Consider the following 19,986-nt stretch of genomic DNA (forward strand, 5'->3'; position numbering starts at 1 on the left):
CAAAACCTTCCCAACAGATGGCCGTGCGGCCATAGATGTGACAGAAATGATTAAGAGAGTTATGTCATAGGGTTATAATGCTATTTTAGAGTTGGAAGAGATTCAAAGGGACATCCAGTCCAACCCCATTCTGTGATACACAATCTGAACCCTCCCAACAGATGGCCATCCAGCCATAGATATGATTGTGATAAATATATGATAGGCTTATCATAGAATCTTAGAGTTGGAAGAGACCCCAGGGCCATCCTGTGCCAACACTATTGCGTCATTCAGGGATACACAGTCAAAGCCCTCCTGACAGATAGCCATCTAGCCATAGATGTGATGGTTTAGAGGGCATACTTGTCCCTTCCAGGGGACGGTGCTTCCGGCAGCCAGGAGGACCAGCTCTGCACGGCACTGGTGAGCCAGCTGAACAAGTTTGCCGACAAGGAGACTCTGATCCAGTTCCTGCGCTGCTTCCTCCTGGAGTCCAACTCCTCCTCGGTCCGGTGGCAGGCCCACTGCCTGGCCCTCCACATCTACAGGTCAGCACAAAGGTTCTTTGCTCCAACTGTGTTGCTATGGGTCTAGACTTCCCTTGATAGAATACATACAGGGGCTGAAGAGACCAGCCATCTTTATTGTTTGAAGTACAAAAGTCTCGCACCTCAGTCCACCTATATAGGTAGGGCAGTGATGGGCAACCTTTTGAGCGTGGTGTGTCAAAATTCGCCAAAAAACTGAGCATAATTCAGGTGGTGTGTCACTTCAAGAAAAAAACCCATAATTTCGCAATATTTAGCTTAAATAACAAAAATATATAATTGTAATTCCCACTTTCTCTCTTATCATGTTGTTCTACTTCTCTTTATGTAAATAATATCCTTTTTGGAGTGTTTAATAAAAATATAATTTTAAAAACCCAACAAAATATTATTTATTTTTAATTTAATTTAAATGTATTTCTAGCATTTAATATGCTATTTAATGTATTTCTAATAATAATAATGCAATAACAATAAAGTAACATTGCAAAATAATATTTTGATATTTTATTTACCATTTCATTTAAGGCATATATATGTGTGTGTATGTATGTATGTATGTGTGTGTGTGTGTGTGTGTGTGTGTGTGTGTGTGTGTGTGTATATATATATATATATATATATATATATATAGGCATATATTAAAAATATTTAAAATGCATTAAATTAAAATGCATTAAATTAAATGTCAAATTAAAATTCAATTTACCATTTCATTTAAGGTAGTCTGAAATGTTTGAGTAATATAGCAAAGTATTAATCATTTAATTTAATTTAAATATGTAACTCCTTAATGTTTAGGAAACAATGCAAAATAATATTTGTTTACTTAATAATTAAATAAACCAATATTATTTTGCAATGTTACCTAAATATTAATAATAATTAAATATTTTTTAAATTTGACATTTAATTTAATGCATTTTAATATTTGAATAATATAGCAAAGTAATAGTATTTATCATTCAGTTTAAATATGAAAGTCCTTACTATTTAGGTAACATTGCAAAATAATAATTTCTTTCCTATTTATTTTTTAAAATGGCATAAAATAAATAAACAAATAATATCCGGCGGGCACGTGTCAGCAGAAATGGCTACGCGTGTCAGTACTGACACGCGTGTCATAGGTTTGCCATCACAGAGGTAGGGCCTTAGCTACATGTCGTTCTCTTCACTAACCCGCTCCCCTTTGGCCTTTTTCCACGTAGGAACTCCAACAAATCCCAGCAGGAGCTGCTGCTGGACCTGATGTGGTCCATCTGGCCGGAGTTGCCAGCTTACGGGCGGAAGGCGGCCCAGTTTGTGGACCTGCTGGGCTATTTCTCACTGAAAACACAGCAGACAGAGAAGAAGGTAAGACGCAGGGCTTCGGGGGCCACCTGGTCTTGCTTTGGGCTGAAAGCAGGACAAGCCAGGCCATATTTGTCAGAAATATTAAAAATTAACTGGGTATTTTTAATTACAAAACTGTGAGTCAAGTATGAGGTAAACCTCAGTGGGAGAAAGGTCTCGGTCTATGAGAAGGCCTCACAGTGTGAGGAGGCCTGAGTTTGTGAGAGAAGCTAATGCGTGAAGCTCCAGCGTGAAGGCTGCTGTGTGTAAAAAGCTACTTTTGGCTGAAATCAGGACAAGCCAGGCTATATTTGTCAGAAATATTACAAAACTGTGTATGAGGTAAACCTCAGTGGGAGAAAGGTCTCAGTCTGTGAGAAGGCTTCACAGTGTGAGGGAGGCCATAGTCTATGAGAGAAGGCCTCATAGTGTGAGTTAGGCTTTAGTCTGTGAGAGAAGGCTTCACAGTGTGAGGTAGGCCTTAGTTTGTGAGAGAAGGCCTCACAATGTGAGGTAGGCTTTAGTCTGTGAGAGAAGCCTCTGTGTGAGATAGGCTATGAGAAGGCCATGTGTGAGAAAGCCTGGTGTGAGAAGCTTCAGTGAGAGGAAGCCCCAGATTGATGGCCTCATGTGTAAAGCTAATGCATGAAGCTCCAGCGTGAAGGCTGCTGTGTGTAAAAAGTTACTTTTGGCTGAAGGCAGGACAAGCCAGGCCATATTTTTCAGAAATATTACAAATTAACTAGGTAGTTTTGATTACAAAACTGTTAGTCAAGTATGAGGTAGACCTCAGTGGGAGAAATGTCTCAGTCTATGAAGCCTGACAGTGTGAGGTAGGCCTTAGTCTGTGAGAGACTTCACAATGTGAGGTAGGCCTTAGTCTGTGAGAGAAGGCTTCACAGTGTGAGGAGGGCCTTATTCTGTGAGAAAAGGCTTCACAGTGTGAGGTAGACCTTAAGTTTGTGAGAGAAGGCTTCACAGTGTGAGGTAGGTCTTAGTTTGTGAGAGAAGGCCTCACAGTGTGAGGTAGGCCTTAGTCTGTGAAAGAAGGCTTCACAGTGTGAGGTAGGCCTTAGTCTGTGAGAAAAGGACTCATAGTCTGTGAGAGAAGCCTCTGTGTGAGATAGGCCTTAGTCTATGAGAAAAGGCTTCACAGTGTGAGGTAGGCCTTAGTTTGTGAGAGAAGGCCTCATAATGTGAGGTAGGCCTTAGTCTGTGAGAGAAGGCCTCACAGTGTGAGGTAGGCCTTAGTCTGTGAGAAAAGGACATAGTCTGTGAGAGAAGCCTCTGTGTGAGATAGGCCTTAGTCTATGAGAAAAGGCTTCACAGTGTGAGGTAGGCCTTAGTTTATGAGAGAAGGCCTCACAATGTGAGATAGGCCTTAGTCTGTGAGAAAAGGACATAGTCTGTGAGAGAAGCCTCTGTGTGAGATAGGCCTTAGTCTATGAAAAAAGGCTTCACAGTGTGAGGTAGGCCTTAGTCTATGAGAGAAGGCCTCACAATGTGAGATAGGCCTTAGTCTGTGAGAAAAGGACATAGTCTGTGAGAGAAGCCTCTGTGTGAGATAGGCCTTAGTCTATGAAAAAAGGCTTCACAGTGTGAGGTAGGCCTTAGTCTATGAGAGAAGGACTCATAGTCTGTGAGAGAAGCCTCTGTGTGAGATAGGCCTTAGTCTATGAAAAGGCTATGTGTGGGAAAGCCTGGTGTGAGAAACTTTGGTGAGAGGAAGCCCCAGGTTGATGGCCTCATGTGCAGAGCTACTGTGTGAAGCTCCTGCGTGAAGGCTGCTGTGTGTAAAAAGCTACTCTATGAAGCTCCAGTATACGTTTGTTGTGAGAGGAGGCTCTGTGAGAGCAAAGCCCGCCATTATAACACAATGCCTAGACACTTGGGTGTTTTATGGCCTCTGGTCCCTCCTCAAGTACCACATGTATGATCCATGTATGGCCTTCTTTCCAGCTGAAGGAGTATTCCCAGAAGGCCGTGGAGATTCTCCGGATGCAGAACCACATCCTCACCAACCACCCCAATTCCAACATTTACAAGTGAGTGTCCTTCCCCTCTCGAGACCCTTTCGAACCGATATTTGCAATAATCAAAACAACTCCAATCCAAGGCAAAGGAAAACATTGTTTATATGAGGCATGGGCAAAATAAGTATTATAGGTCAGTACACAACGAGGTGAGCTGAAAAACCAAATTAGTGTAAACTTGTGGTTTGATGTGGTCTTTTATCTCCATCCCAGTACTCTTTCCGGTCTGGTGGAATTTGACGGATACTACCTGGAAAGTGACCCGTGCCTCGTCTGCAACAACCCCGAAGTGCCGTTCTGTGTGAGTCCTCCTTGAGTCCTTTCCAAGGCAGGGATAGAGCTGGTATCCGAAATCCGAGACTAATGAATGCCTCTTCTTCCCGATTCCCTTCTCCCGCAGTACATCAAGCTCTCCTCCATCAAGGTGGACACCCGCTACACCACCACCCAGCAGGTAGTCAAGCTCATCGGCAGCCACACCATCAGCAAGGTCACCGTCAAGGTCGGGGACCTCAAGCGCACCAAGATGGTCCGGACCATCAACCTCTACTACAACAACCGGACGGTGCAGGCCATCGTGGAGCTCAAGAACAAGTAATAATCATGATCTATATATATAAAAATGGAAAGGGCGTTCAACAGGACAGCAAAACGCGAAAACCCCCCGACAAAAACACACAAAATTTGCCGTGCACATACCTCAACCCACAAGGTATGCACAACGCGAATCAAAATTCCAAACAACATTTCAATACACTCACAATTACAAAAAGCAACTGAGCGTGTGCAAAGGCTCTTCCCCGAAGTCCCCCGGCACGCGCACATGGCCGGCCAACGCACCCTCTGCGCAAGCCACGCCCCATCCTCCGTCGCCGCACAAAGGCTCTTCCCCGAAGTCCTCCAGCGCGTGCAACACCCATACACCAACCTTACCTCCTCCCCTTCCTTCTTCTTCCCCTGCCCACGCCCCCCAAGTTCAAGCCACGCCCCCACCCTCCCCCGCCCCGCCCCTAAACGGGAAGGAAGGAAGGAAGGAGAAGTTGAGAAGCTATATGAAAAAAGAAAGGAAGAAAAGAAAGAAGAAAGGGAGAGAAAGAGGATGGGAAAGAAAGGAGAAAGGAAGGAAAGAAGGAAGAAGAAAGGAGGGAAGGGAAGGTGTATGAAGGAAGTAAGGAAGGAGAAGTTGAGAAGGTATATGAAAGAAGAAAAGCAGGAAAGAAAGAAGAAAGGGAGAGAAGGGGGATGGGAAAGAACGGAGAAAGGAAGGAAGGAAAAGGGAGGGAGGGAGGGAGGGAGGGAGGGAGGGAGGGAAGGTGTATGAAGGAAGGAAGGAGAAGTTGAGAAGGTATATGAAAGAAGAAAAGGTAGGAAAGAAAGAATACAGAGAGAGAAGGAGGATGGGAAAGGAGAGAAAGGAAGGAAGGAGGAAAGGAAAGAAAGATAGAAAAAAAGAAGAAAGGGAAGGGGAAGGAAAGGTGTCAAAAGGAAGGAAGGAAGGGGAATTTGGGAAGGGGAAGAGAGGGGGAAAAGCAAAGGAAGAAGAGAAAGGGAGGGAAGAAAAGAAAGAAAGAAAAAGAAGACTGGAAGTCAAGAGTGAAGGAAGGAAGGAAAGAGATAGAGAGGGAAGAAAGGAGAGAAAGAGGAAGGGAAAAAAGGGAGGAGGAAGGAAAGAGGAAGAGAAGGAAGGAGGAGAGAAGGAAAGAAAAAGGGAAGGGAGGAAAGACGGAGCAAAGGAAGAAGAGAAAGAAGGAGAGAAAGAGGGAGGGAAGGAAAGAAACAAAGAGAAGGAGGCATGGGAGCAAAAAGCTAAGGAAGGAAGTAAACAGGTAGAGAAGGAAGAAAGGAAAGAAGAAAAGGGAATGAAGGAAGGAAGGAGTGAAAGAAGGAGAGAAAGAGGGAGAGAAGGTTGGCCACAGCAACGCGTGGCGGGTAAAGCTAGTAATCTATATAAATAAAAATGTAATGTTAGTTTGTGGGATTAACAGAACTCAAAAACCACTGGACGAATTGACACCAGATTTGGACACAAGACATCTAACGATCCAATGTATGTCCTTCACTAAAAAAAATTTGATTTTGTCATTTGGGAGTTGTACTTGCTGGGATTTATAGTTCACCTACAATCAAAGACCATTCTGAACTCCACCAATGATGGAATTGAACCAAACTTAGCACACACAATTCCCATGAGCAACAGAAAATACTGGAAGGGTTTAGTGGGCATAGACCTTGAATTTGGGAGTTGTAGTTCACCTACATCCAGAGAGCACTTTGTACTCAAACAGTGATGGATCTGGACCAAACTTGGTACAAATCCTCAATATGCCCAAATGTGAACACTGGTGGAGTTTGGGGAAAATAGAATCTGGACATTGGGGAGTTGTAGTTGCTGGGATTTATAGTTCACCTACAATCACAGAGCATTCTGAACCCCACCAATGATAGAATTGGGCCAAACCTCCCACATAGAACCCCCATGTGGGCCACAGCAACGCGTGGCAGGGGACGGCTAGTCTATACAGATAAAAATGCAATGTTCGTTTGTGGGATTAACATAACTCAAAAAGCACTGCATGAATTGACACCAAATTTGGACACAAGACAGCTCTCAGGCCAACGAGTGACCATCACTCATAAAAACACTGAAAACACAGAAGGGACTTCAAAAGCCAAAAAAAGCAAGACACTACAGTGTATGCACAAAACCACATATATATATACGCAAACACATATATATACACATATATATGATCACAAAACACATATACACAGACTGGGCCACAGCAACGCGTGACAGGGGATGTCTAGCCTATACAAATAAAAATGTAATGTTCGTTTGTGGGATTAATATAACTCAAAAAACACTGGACGAAATGACACGAAATTTGGCCAGAGGACACCTAACGGACCAATGAGTGACCATTTCTCAGAAAACACAGAAAAACACAGCAGAAGGGACTCAAAAAGCCAAAAAAAAAAAAAAACCCAAAAAATACAGAAATACAAAAAACATAGACATTGAAGTTGTGGTTTTTGTACGATAGCACTTTGGACGTGGAATTGGATATGGAATTGACTGGAATGATGTTACGGCTATTAATACTGTTTTTTATTGTTTTTATTGTTATTATATTGCTCTGTGTGTGTATGGGGGGGGATTGAAGGAAAAGGGAAGAGGGGTCGACCAAGGGCAAGATGGATGGATGGCATCCTTGAAGTGACTGGATTAACCTTGAAGGAGCTGGGGGTGGTGACAGCCAACAGGGAGCTCTGGCATGGGTTGGTCCATGACGTCGCGAAGAGTCGGAAACGACTGAACAAATGAACAACAAAATTGCCTTGTTATATGTAGTGGCATTGAATTGCTGCCAAATGTAAGCCATCCTGAGTCCCCTTTCGGGGGGTTGAGAAGGAACGGGATAGGAAAAAACAGAAATAAAATAAAATAAATAAATAAATAAATAAATATAGAAAAACACAGCAGAACGGACTTAAAAAGCCAAAAAAACAAAAAATATTACAACACATGCGCAAAACCACATGTATACACAAACACACATATATATACACACACATACATATGCACATATATACACACACAAAACACGTTCCCATCGTGGTCAACTGTGAATTGCACATATGGTACTTCCTGCGTCTGGGCAGATAGTTCGGAATCTTCTAGAAAACTTACTAGACACTTTTAGGCGGTAGACACGAAATTTGGCCAGAAGACACCTAATGAATCATAGAATCATAGAATCAAAGAGTTGGAAGAGACCTCATGGGCCATCCAGTCCAACCCCATTCTGCCAAGAAGCCGGAATATTGCATTCAAATCACCCCTGACAAATGGCCATCCAGCCTCTGCTTAAAAGCTACCAAAGAAGGAGCCTCCACCACACTCCGGGGCAGAGAGTTCCACTGCTGAACGGCTCTCACAGTCAGGAAGTTCTTCCTCATGTTCAGATGGAATCTCCTCTCTTGTAGTTTGAAGCCATTGTTCCGTGTCCTAGTCTCCAAGGAAGCAGAAAACAAGCTTGCTCCCTCCTCCTCCCTGTGGCTTCCTCTCACTTATTTATACATGGCTATCATATCTCCTCTCAGCCTTCTCTTCTTCAGGCTAAACATGCCCAGTTCCCTAAGCCGCTCCTCATAGGGCTTGTTCTCCAGACCCTTGATCATTTTAGTCGCCCTCCTCTGGACACATTCCAGCTTGTCAATATCTCTCTTGAATTGTGGTGCCCAGAATTGGACACAATATTCCAGATGTGGTCTAACCAAAGCAGAATAGAGGGGTAGCATTACTTCCCTGGACGTAGACACTATGCTCCTATTGATGCAGGCCAAAATCCCATTGGCTTTTTTTGCCGCCACATCACATTGTTGGCTCATGTTTAACTTGTTGTCCACGAGGACTCCAAGATCTTTTTCACACGTACTGCTCTTGAGCCAGGCGTCCCCCATTCTGTATCTTTGCATTTCAATGGACCAATGAGTGACCATCACTCAGAAAAACACAGTGGAAGGGACTGAAAACCCCCCAAAACCTAAATGATGATACAGTGCATGTGAAGAAACAACTTCCCTGTCCCCGCCCCCTCCTGCTCGAGGGAAAGAGCTGACCATACCAGACTGAGGTCACAGCAACGTATGGCCGGGGAGATCTAGTAAATATAGGTTGCTAACTGTAGTTTACCATATGTGCGATTCACAGTTGACCATGATGGGAAATAATAATAATAATAATAATAATAATAATAATAATAATAATTGATGATGGTAGTGATATAAGGAGCTTGGCCTGGGGGGTCTGTATTGTGACATCCCAAAGAGAGGTAGATTAGAAGACAAAAATAACCATATGTTATATTGGGGCACGGGCTGATGTTTCCCCTTCTTTCCCTGTTTCCTTCGTTCACAGGCCGGCCCGATGGCACAAGGCCAAGAAGGTCCAGCTGACCCCGGGGCAGACAGAGGTGAAGATCGACCTGCCGCTGCCCATTGTGGCCTCCAACCTCATGATCGAGTTTGCCGACTTCTACGAGAACTACCAGGCCTCGACCGAGACCCTCCAGTGCCCTCGGTGCAGCGCCTCTGTCCCGGCCAACCCCGGCGTGTGCGGGAACTGCGGAGAGAACGTCTATCAGTGCCACAAGTGCAGGTGAGAGACACACATGGAAGCCCAGAAGAGTTAGCGCCCAAAGCCTGGTGTTGGTTTGCCCTCCTCAGTTCTCAGGCTATGTAGAATTTTCCTACTGCTTTATGCAGACGATGCCGCCATCATGAATAGTTTTGGTCCCCATCTTTCTTGGAGATACTCACAGAGCTCCACCGCCTGCGTGTTCCTTGCTTCTCAGGTCGATCAATTATGACGAGAAGGACCCCTTCCTCTGCAACGCCTGCGGCTTCTGCAAATACGCCCGCTTCGACTTCATGCTCTACGCCAAGCCCTGCTGCGCTGTGGACCCCATTGAGAACGAAGAGGACCGCAAGAAGGTCAGGACGAAGGGGAAGCCTTGCGGTTGCCTCGCTCCTCCGTAGGATTTTCTTGGGACTCAAGAGTGTCAGAAATACTGGTCCTCATTGAGGACTTTTGACTTGGGCAATGTGGGGTTGAATCTCCTTGGGTTTTTTTTTTTTTTTTTGTGTCCACCCCCTTGAAGGGTGCCTGGCTTTTCTTTTCAGGCCGTGACCAACATCAACACCCTCCTGGACAAAGCCGACCGCGTTTACCACCAGCTGATGGGCCACCGACCGCAGCTGGAGAACCTCCTCTGCAAAGTCAATGAGGCGGCGCCCGAAAAGCCACAGGTGAGGCATTGGGATCCCCCGCCAGGGCCCCGTCTCTGAACCCGTCCGCCGGGGACGGTGGGAGTGGCAACCTGGATGGTCTTGGGGGTTGCTGTCTCCTGCTGGGCCTCACCGCCGCCTCCCTTGGCCCCTCTGCCTCAGTTTCCTCCTCGGTGTTTTCAGGACGACGCCGGCTCTGGCGGAGGGATCAGTTCGGCCTCAGCCAGCGTCAACCGGTACATCCTGCAGCTGGCCCAGGAGTACTGCGGCGACTGCAAGAACTCCTTCGATGAACTCTCCAAGATCATCCAGGTCAGCGCAGGGGCTTCTCTCACAGAAGCTTCTCACATGAAGCCTTCTCACACTGTGGCTTCTCTCACAGAAGCTTCTCACATCAAGCCTTCTCACACTAGAGCTTCTCTCACAGAAGCTTCCCACACCAGGCCTTCTCACACGGGTGCTTCTCTCACAGAAGCGTCTCACATCAAGCCTTCTCACACTGGGGCTTCTCTCAGAAAAGCTTCTCACACTGAAGCTTCTCACACCAAGCCTTCTCACTCTGGGGCTTCTCTCACAGAAGCTTCTCACACCAGGCCTTCTCACATGGGCTGCTTTCACAGAAGCTTCTCACACCAGGCCTTCTCACATGGGCTTCTCTCACAGAAGTTTCTCACACCAGGCCTTCTCACACTGGGGATTCTCTCACAGAAGCTTCCCACACCAGGCCTTCTCACACTGGGGCTTTTCTCATAGAAGCTTCTCACATCAAGCCTTCTCACACTGAAGCTTCTCACACCAAGCCTTCTCACTCTGGGGCTTCTCTCACAGAAGCTTCTCACATCAGGCCTTCTCACATGGGCTGCTTTCACAGAAGTTTCTCACACCAGGCCTTCTCACACTGGGGATTCTCTCACAGAAGCTTCTCACACCAGGCCTTCTCACACAGGGCCTTCTCTCACAGAAGCTTCTCACACCAGGCCATACTCCACTCTGGAATATATTTCAATGTTGCCGAGATGCAGCTGCTGTTGCAGCGTGGCACCACTGGGTGGGTTCTTGCACCGCACAATGGCTGACTTTGTCCCGCTTTCCATCTCCAGAAGGTGTTTGCTTCTCGGAAGGAGCTGCTGGAGTACGACCTGCAGCAGCGAGAGGCGGCCAGCAAGTCCTCGCGCTCCTCGTCTTCCTCGTCCTCATCCTCCTCGGCGGCGGCGCCTGCGCAGCCCACCTTCACGGCCAGCCAGTACCGGGCGCTCTCCGTCCTGGGCTGCGGGCACACCTCCTCCACCAAGTGCTACGGCTGCGCCTCCGCCGTCACCGAGCACTGCATCACCCTCCTCCGGGCCCTGGCCACCAACGGCCCCATCCGGCACATCCTGGTCTCCCAGGGGCTCATCCGAGAGCTCTTTGACTACAATCTGCGCCGGGGGGCCGCCTCCATGCGTGATGAGGTCCGACAGCTCATGTGCCTCCTCACCAGGTGGGCAGGCCTCGGCCCTAGGAGCGTACATGGGCGCAGCGTTGCCCATTTGTGGCACTCTCCTTCTTTTCTGCTTTTTCCCTCTCTCTTACCTTCCTTTCTTCTTCCTTTGTTTTCCTTCACACATCTTCCCCCTTCTTTCCTTCCTTCTTCCTGTCCTCTTTTCCTTTCTCCTTCCTTTCTCTTTCTTCTCTCATACACCTTCTCCCCTCTTCTCTCTTTTGCTCTCTCTATATCTGTCTCTCTTTTCTTTCTTCTTCTTTCTTTTTCTTTTCTCCTCTTCTTTCTTTTTATCTCTCCTTCTATATCTCTCTGTCTTTCCTTTCAGTTTCTATTTCTTCCTTTGCTTTCCCTCATACATCTTACCCCCTTCTTTCCTTTCTTCCTTTTTTCCTCTTTTCCTTCCTTTTCACACTGGGGTTTCTCTCACACAAAAGTTCATCACACCGAGGCTTCTCTCACAAAAGCTTCTCACACCAGGCCTTCTCACACTGGGGCTTCTTTCGCCAATCTTTTCACACCAGGCTTTCTCACACTGGGGCTGCTTTCGTGAAAGCTTCTCACACCAGGCCTTCTCACACTGAGGCTTCTCTCACCAAAGCTTTTCACACCAGGCCTTTTTACACTGGAGCTTCTCTCACACCAGGCCTTCTCACACTGAGGCTACTCTCACCAAAGCTTCTCACACCAGGCCTTCTCAGACTGGGGCTGCTTTCACGAAAGCTTCTCACACCAGGCCTTCTCACACTGAGGCTTCTCTCACAAAAACTTCCCACACCAGGCTTTCTCACACTGGGGCTTCTCTCACCAAAGCTTCTCACACCAGGCCTTTTCACACCGGAGCTTCTCTCACACCAGGATTTCTCACACTGGGGTTAGTCTCACCAAAGCTTCTCACACCAGGCCTTCTCAGACTGGGTCTACTTTAATGAAAGCTTCTCACACCAGGCCTTCTCACAAAGGCTTCTCACACCAGGCCTTCTCACACTGAGGCTTCTCTCACAAAAGCTTCTCACACTGGGGCTTCTCTCACAACAGCTTTTCACACCAGGCTTTTTCACACTGGAGCTTCTCTCACACCATGTCATCTCACACTGGGGCTTCTCTCACCGAAGCTTTTCACACCAGGCCTTCTCACACTGGGGCTTCTCTCATCGAAACCTTCTCACTCAGGGGTTAACTATCCATCTATTTATCTCTCTCTTTCCTTTCTCTTTCTTCCTTTACATTCCCTCATACACCTTCCTCCCTCTTCTTCCTTCCTTCCATTCATTCAATGTGTCAGGTTGTGCATTTTGTACGGGAGGGAGTTGTCTCCTGCTGCCGCCAAGTGCTGGCTAAGATGGAGGGTATAAATATTTCATGAGCCAGACGCTGACATGAGCCACGTTTGGGTCTCGGGCTCATCAGGAAGCTTTTAACACCGTGTTTCTGCTTTCAATTTGTGCCTGGAAACCAGAGACAACCCGGAAGCCACCCAGCAGATGAACGACCTCATCATCAGCAAGGTCTCGGCCGCCTTGAAGGGACACTGGGCCAACCCCGACCTGGTAGTTATCTTTGCCTTGCCTTCATTGTCGTCTTGGGAAACACGTCGGTATTTGGCCGACCCCGACTAGGGTTATGGGCCCAGCGCCCTCACCAGCTCCCCTTCTCTCCTTTTAGGCCAGCAGCCTCCAGTATGAGATGCTCCTCCTGACGGACTCCATCTCCAAGGAGGACAGCTGCTGGGAGCTGAGGCTGCGCTGCGGTGAGTTCGTATGCCCAGCAATGGAGACGACAAGGGTCATCAATAAATAGATAGATAGATAGATAGATAGATAGATAGATAGATAGATAGATAGACAGATGATGGAATAATAGTATCCTAGACTTGGTACAGACCCCAAGGGCTATCCAGTCCAACCCTAAGATAGATCATAGAATCCTAGAGGTAGAGACACCAAGGGCCATCGAGTCCAGCCGTAAGATGGATGGGTGGGTGGGTGGGTGGGTGGATGGATGGATAGATAGATAGATCATAGAATTCTAGAGGTAGAGACACCAAGGGCCATCCAGTCCAGCCCTAAGATAGATGGGTGGGTGGGCGGGTTGGTGGATGGGTGGGTGGGTGGACAGACGGACAGACAGACAGATAGATAGATCATAGAATTCAAGAGGTAGAGACTCCAAGGGCCATAGTCTAGTCCTAAGACGGATGGGTGGGTGGGTTTTTGGATAGGTGGGTGGATGGGTGGGTGGGTGGGTTTTTGGATGTGTGGGTGGGCTTTTGGATGTGTGGGTGGGTGGATGGGGGGTGGGTGGATAGATGAATGGTTGAACGGATGGATAGATGGATAAATAGATCATAGAATTCAAGAGGTAGAGACACCAAGGGCCATCCAGTCCAGCCCTAAGATGGATGGATGGATGGATGGATGGATGGGTGGGTGGGTGGATTGTTGGATGGATAGATTGATGGATCGATCGATCGTAGAATTCAAGAGGTAGAGACTCCAAGGCCCGTCCAGTCCAGCCCTAAGATGGATGGATGGGTGGGTGGGTGGGTGGGTGGGTAGGTGGGTGGGTGGGTGGGTGGATGGATGGATGGATGGATGGATGGATGGATGGATGGATGGATGGATAGATAGATAGATAGATAGATAGATAGATAGATAGATAGATCATAGAATTCTAGAAGTAGAGACTCCAAGGGTCATCCGATCTAGCCGTAAGATGGATGGATAGATGGATGGGTGGATAGATGAATGGATGGGTGGATAGATGGATGGATGGGTGGATGGATGGATGGATGGATGGATAGATAGATCAATCATAGAATTCTAGAGGTAGAGAGTCCAAAGGCCATCCAGTCCAACTCTTTGGTAGGTAGGTAGGTAGATCATAGAATCTTAGAGGTAGAGACTCCAAGGACCATCCAGTCTAGCCCTAAGATGGATGGATAGATCATAGAATTCTAGAGGTAGAGACTCCAAGGGCCATAGTCTAGTCCTAAGACGGATGGGTGGGTGGGTGGGTGGGTTTTTGGATAGGTGGGTGGGTGGGTGGGTGGGTTTTTGGATGTGTGGGTGGGTTTTTGGATGTGTGGGTGGGTGGATGGGGGGGTGGGTGGATAGATGAATGGTTGAACGGATGGATAGATGGATAAATAGATCATAGAATTCAAGAGGTAGAGACACCAAGGGCCATCCAGTCCAGCCCTAAGATGGATGGATGGATGGGTGGGTGGGTGGGTGGATTGTTGGATGGATAGATTGATGGATCGATCGATCGTAGAATTCAAGAGGTAGAGACTCCAAGGCCCGTCCAGTCCAGCCCTAAGATGGATGGATGGATGGATGGATGGATGGATGGATGGATGGATGGATGCGTGGGTGGGTGGGTGGGTGGGTGGGTGGATGGATGGATGGATGGATGGATGGATGGATGGATAGATAGATAGATAGATAGATAGATAGATAGATAGATAGATAGATAGATAGATCATAGAATTCTAGAAGTAGAGACTCCAAGGGTCATCCGATCTAGCCGTAAGATGGACGGATAGATGGATGGGTGGATAGATGAATGGATGGGTGGATAGATGGATGGGTGGATGGATGGATGGATGGATGGATAGATAGATCAATCATAGAATTCTAGAGGTAGAGAGTCCAAAGGCCATCCAGTCCAACTCTTTGGTAGGTAGGTAGGTAGATCATAGAATCTTAGAGGTAGAGACTCCAAAGACCATCCAGTCTAGCCCTAAGATGGATGGATAGATCATAGAATTCTAGAGGTAGAGAGTCCAAAGGCCATCCAGTCCAACTCTAAGGTAGATAGATAGACAGAGAGAGATAGAGATTATAGAATCCTAGAGGTAGAAACTCCATTGGCCTTCCAGTCCAGCCCTAAGATGGACGGACGGACTGATGGACAGACAGACAGATAGATAGGTTGATTGAATCATAGACTCCTCAGTTAGTAGAGATCCCAAGGACCACCCAGTCCAGTCCTAAAATGGATGGATGGATCCCTTCCCCCGTGGGTGGCTCTTTCCTGACCCGTTCCCCCTTCTTCTCTCCTCTTCCTCCAGCCCTGAGCCTCTTCCTGATGGCCGTGAACATCAAGACTCCTGTGGTGGTGGAGAACATCACCCTGATGTGCCTGCGCATCCTGCAGAAGCTCATCAAGCCCCCGGCGCCCACCAGCAAGAAGAACAAGGTGCCTCCTTCCCTGGCCTCATTCTCCTTCGGGGAGGAAAGTCCACCCCATGTTTTATGAGGGATTGGGGCAAAGGGTCTCCCGTTGGCTTAGGCCTGTGTCGTGATCCCTCCTTTCTGCATTTTGTAGGACATCCCCGTCGACTCCCTGACCACCGTCAAGCCCTACAGCAACGAGATCCATGCGCAGGCCCAGCTGTGGCTCAAGCGGGACCCCAAGGCCTCCTACGAAGCCTGGAAGAAGTGCCTGCCTGCCAGAGGTAGGGTGCTTCTGAAGAACAGGAGTCGTTTCTTCCATTCGCTTGGCTCGATTGCTGTTGTACCCTTTGAGAAGTTGTTCCTGCTCTCTCTTTTCATAGTTGTGCATACCGGGGAAAGCAAAAGAGATCTTTCTCGGAGAATAGGCCTTTGGGAGACGCGGAGGATCTCGAGAGAGTGTAGATTAGATCTCAGGACTCAAGGTGTGAAAAGCAGGCAATTAAGATATTCCCAGAGAATTAGAGAAAAGAGTTTTGAGGTCCAGGTGTGGTAAATACGATGTCATGAGTGCCTTGGTGGGTTTAAATTAGTTGTTGACTCTTGGCATTTCAGAGGGGACAACTTTGCCGTAGAGAAACAATCTTCTGCTCGTGTAGCCATGGTTTTTGTATGTCGAGATTCTTGTTTCATGTTCATGTCTTTGCCTATGTGCCTTAGAAGAGTTTTTTTCCCATCATGGTCAACTGTAAATCGCACATATGGTAGTTTCTGCGCCTGAGCAGATGGCTTCGGAACCTTCTAGATCAGTGGATCCCTGTCGTAGTCAACTGTGAATCGCACATATGGTATTTCTGCGCCTGCGCAGGCCAGCTTCGGAACCTTCTAGAAGATAAAAAGAGACATTTTTACTCCCCGTCTTGCCCCGCCCACCCTCTCGAGTATATATAGTCTGTGGGCGGGGCTAGCCTCCAGTTCTCTTGATCCGCCGCTTAGGCTTCAGCTAGAGAACCTTCGCTTGCGAGCTTGTATAGTTGTTTGGACTGCTCTTACGTTGGTTTTGACTTGGACTGTGCTACTTGCTAATGCCGTGACCCCTTAATGCAGTTGTGATGACCCCCAACCATAATATTGTTTTCGTTGCTACTTGATACCTGTCATTTTACTACTGTTATAAATCGTAATGTAAATATTCGATACGCAGGATGTATTTTCATTCACTTGACTAAATTGAGCACAAATACGCAATATGCCCAAATGTGAATGCTAGTGGGGTTGGGGAGAGGATTGATTTTGTAATTTGGGAGTTGTACTTGCTGGGATTTATAGTTCACCTATAATCAAAGAGCATTCTAAACTCCACCAGCGATGGATTTAAACCGAACTTGGCACACAGAACTCCCATGACTATTAGAAAACCCTTGGAAGGGTTTGGTGGGCATTGACCTTGAGTTTGGGAGTTGTAGTTCACCTATATCCAGAGGAGTGCTGTGGATTCATGTAATGATGAATCTGCACCAAACTTGGCATGAATACTCAACATGCCCAAATGTGAGCACTGGTGGAGTCTGGGGAAAATAGACCTTGACATTTGGGAGTTGTAGTTGTTGGGATTTATAGTTCACCTACAATCAAAGAGTATTTTGAACTCCACCAACGCTAGAACCTCCCACGCAGAACCCCCATGTGGGCCACAGCAATGCTTGGTAGAGGACGGCTAGTTAAATATAAAACCAGATTAAACACCCAATATCAATAAAAACATGTATCAGATTACAGTTTCACAGGCCCTCTGTTTATTCACAGAGCCATGGCAAAAGCATTCCATTTCCCTTGGGAAACCTCTCCCTGACCCCAATAGAATTGGGCCAAACTTCCCACTCGAAAACCCCATGACCAACAGAAAATATGGTGGGTTGTTGTAGGTTTTTCAGGCTGTATGGCCATGTTCTAGAAGCATTCTCTCCTGATGTTTTGCCTGCATCTGTGGCAGGCAAAACTGTGAATCGCACATATGGCATTTCTGCCCACTCTCCGCTTGTGAGTATAAGTAGTTCGTGGATGGGACAACTGCCTCAGTTCTCTTCATCCGCCGCTCTGTCAGCAGCTGAGAGCCTTTGTTTGTTTGTTTGTATTCCCCTTTGCGGGGCTGTCATTTTGCGCCAGGGTGTCGGCGCTGCTCCCGGTCCCGTCTGTCATGGTTTTTGTATGTCAAGATTCCTGTTTCATGTTCATGCCTTTGCCTATGCGCCTTGGAAGAGTTTTTCTGTGTTCATGTTCCTGCATTTGACCTCGCATTATTGCTACGTTCTTGGGATTTCTAGTTCCTGTGAAGTTTTCTTGCATTTCTTACAGACTTTTATTACACTCTGCTTTTGTATGTCACTGTTTATATCCTGACGGCTACTTTTGGATATAATACACCCCCCCCCCCCGGGTGCTGAGTGAACTCTTCCTCTCTGCTTCCTGATAGGCATCGAGGCCAACGGGAAGTCGCCCACCCGGGCCGAGCTCCGCCACCTTTACCTGACGGAGAAGTACACCTGGAAGTGGAAGCAGTTCATGAGCCGCCGGGGGAAGCGTACCTGTCCTCTGGACCTCAAACTGGGCCACAACAACTGGCTGCGGCAGGTAAAGCGCACCCAGATGTGCCCCAGGTGTTGGACGGGAGGTGGGACAGGTGAGGGCGAGTGGGGAGAGTGGGTTTGGAGGAAGGGAGAGCCTCTCATGGATTCCATCTGCTGGCTGAAGCTTGGGGAAGGAGTGGGAATGTGAACTAACCAAAGGTGGTTGACTTAGGATGAAGGGGAAAATAATAATAATAATAATGATAATAATAATAATAATAATAATAAAAAAAACAATAACAAAACAACAACAATAATGCAATAATAATAGTATGAAAATAACAGCAACAATAATAATGTAATAATAATAACAATGTGAAAATAATCATAATCATAATCATAATTATAATCATGATGATGCAAAGGAAAAAATAATATCCAGAAGAAATGGTAATAATACTATAATAATAATAATAATAATAATGATGATAATAATAATAATAATAATAATAATAATAAAAACAATAACAAAACAACAACAATAATGCAATAATAATAGTATGAAAATAACAGCAACAACAATAATAATGTAATAATAATAACAATGTGAAAATAATCATAATCATAATCATAATCATGATGATGCAAAGGAAAAAATAATATCCAGAAGAAATGGTAATAATACTATAATAATAATAATAATAATAATAATAATAATAATAATAATCTGAAGGAGAAAATAATATCCAGAAGAAATGATAAGCATAAAAACATAATATAACCAATACATAAAATATAATAAATAATAATGCAAAGGAAAATATAGTAATAATATGCAGAAATAATCATAATCATAGTATAATAATAATAAATATATATTATAATAATAGTGCAAAGTAGAAAATAATGTGTAGACGAAATGATAAACATAATATTATATGTATATGTATATATGTGTGTGTGTGTGTGTATATATACGTACATAAATGTAAGGGACCCCGGTGGCGCAGTGGGTTAAAGCACTGAGCTGCTGAGCTTGTTGATCGAAAGGTCGCAGGTTCGATTCCGGGGAGCGGCATGAGCTTCCGCTGTCAGCCCTAGCTTCTGCCAACCTAGCAGTTCGAAAACATGCAAATGTGAGTAGATCAATTGGTACTGCTTCGGCGGGAAGGTAACAGTGCTCTATGCAGTCATGCCGGCCACATGACCTTGGAGGTGTCTACAGACAACGCTGGCTCTTCGGCTTAGAACTGGAGATGAGCACCACACCCCAGAGTCAGACACGACTGGACTTAATGTCAAAATGTTTCAGGAAAGAAAGGAAAACTGCACAATATGTTTACAGCGTTCAACCCTGAAAAATAAGAGCTGTGGCGGATTGGTCGAAAGGGTTTACCTACATAAATGTAATGTTCATTTATGGGATCAACAGAACTCAAAAACCCCTGAATTGACACCAAATTTGGACACCTATCAGGACAAGGAGTGACCATCACTCATAAAAACATTGAAAAACACATCAGAAGGGACTTGAAAAGCCAAAAAATAAAAAAAATACAACACATGTGCAAAACCACATATATACATGCAAACAGACATATATACAGACATATATACATATACACAGATTGGGCCACAGCAATGCATGGCAGTGGACCGCCACGCGTTGTATGCAGAAAAATAGTAATATGCAGAAGAAATGATAATCATGATGATAATATAATAAATAAATAAGTAAAATATAATAACATAAAGGAGAAAGTAATGTGCAGAAGAAATGATAATCGTAACATTATAATTATAATAAAAATGAAATATATATTATAATAATGTGAAGGAGAAATTGATGATGATAATATAAATTAAAATATATAACAATATAATAATTATATAATATAATAATGATTTTATTTCTCAGGTCTCGCCTTGTCCCAAATGACGTAACTCACTTCCTTGTGTTGTCCTTCCCTATTTATTTATTTATTTATTTATTTGATGCACTTATTAACCGCCATTCTCAGCCCATAAGGGCGACTCATGGCGGTGTACAGTACACATAAAAGACAATTACAA

At 45.7% G+C, this 19,986-nt stretch overlaps 1 protein-coding gene across 8 annotated transcripts in view; it reads left to right on the forward strand.

Annotated features, from left to right (window-relative positions):
• The window catches only part of UBR4 (ubiquitin protein ligase E3 component n-recognin 4), a 178,840-nt gene that overhangs the window by 114,623 nt on the left and 44,231 nt on the right, over positions 1–19,986 (forward strand). For 7 of the 8 annotated variants that reach the window (XM_060758814.2, XM_067472723.1, XM_067472726.1 and 4 more), the window contains 15 exons: positions 359–530; positions 1,742–1,886; positions 3,825–3,910; positions 4,112–4,199; positions 4,299–4,492; positions 8,820–9,059; positions 9,256–9,394; positions 9,584–9,709; positions 9,851–10,000; positions 10,789–11,168; positions 12,628–12,718; positions 12,834–12,918; positions 15,244–15,371; positions 15,501–15,630; positions 17,820–17,977. In XM_060758814.2, the coding sequence (XP_060614797.2) occupies positions 359–530; positions 1,742–1,886; positions 3,825–3,910; positions 4,112–4,199; positions 4,299–4,492; positions 8,820–9,059; positions 9,256–9,394; positions 9,584–9,709; positions 9,851–10,000; positions 10,789–11,168; positions 12,628–12,718; positions 12,834–12,918; positions 15,244–15,371; positions 15,501–15,630; positions 17,820–17,977 (2,312 nt within the window). The remainder of the gene's footprint in view (positions 1–358; positions 531–1,741; positions 1,887–3,824; positions 3,911–4,111; positions 4,200–4,298; positions 4,493–8,819; positions 9,060–9,255; positions 9,395–9,583; positions 9,710–9,850; positions 10,001–10,788; positions 11,169–12,627; positions 12,719–12,833; positions 12,919–15,243; positions 15,372–15,500; positions 15,631–17,819; positions 17,978–19,986) is intronic. The other variant, XM_060758816.2, reaches the window with a different exon arrangement.

Source organism: Anolis sagrei, chromosome 13 (genome assembly GCF_037176765.1).
Source record: "Anolis sagrei isolate rAnoSag1 chromosome 13, rAnoSag1.mat, whole genome shotgun sequence".
In the NCBI taxonomy this organism is placed as follows: Eukaryota; Metazoa; Chordata; class Lepidosauria; order Squamata; family Dactyloidae; genus Anolis; species Anolis sagrei.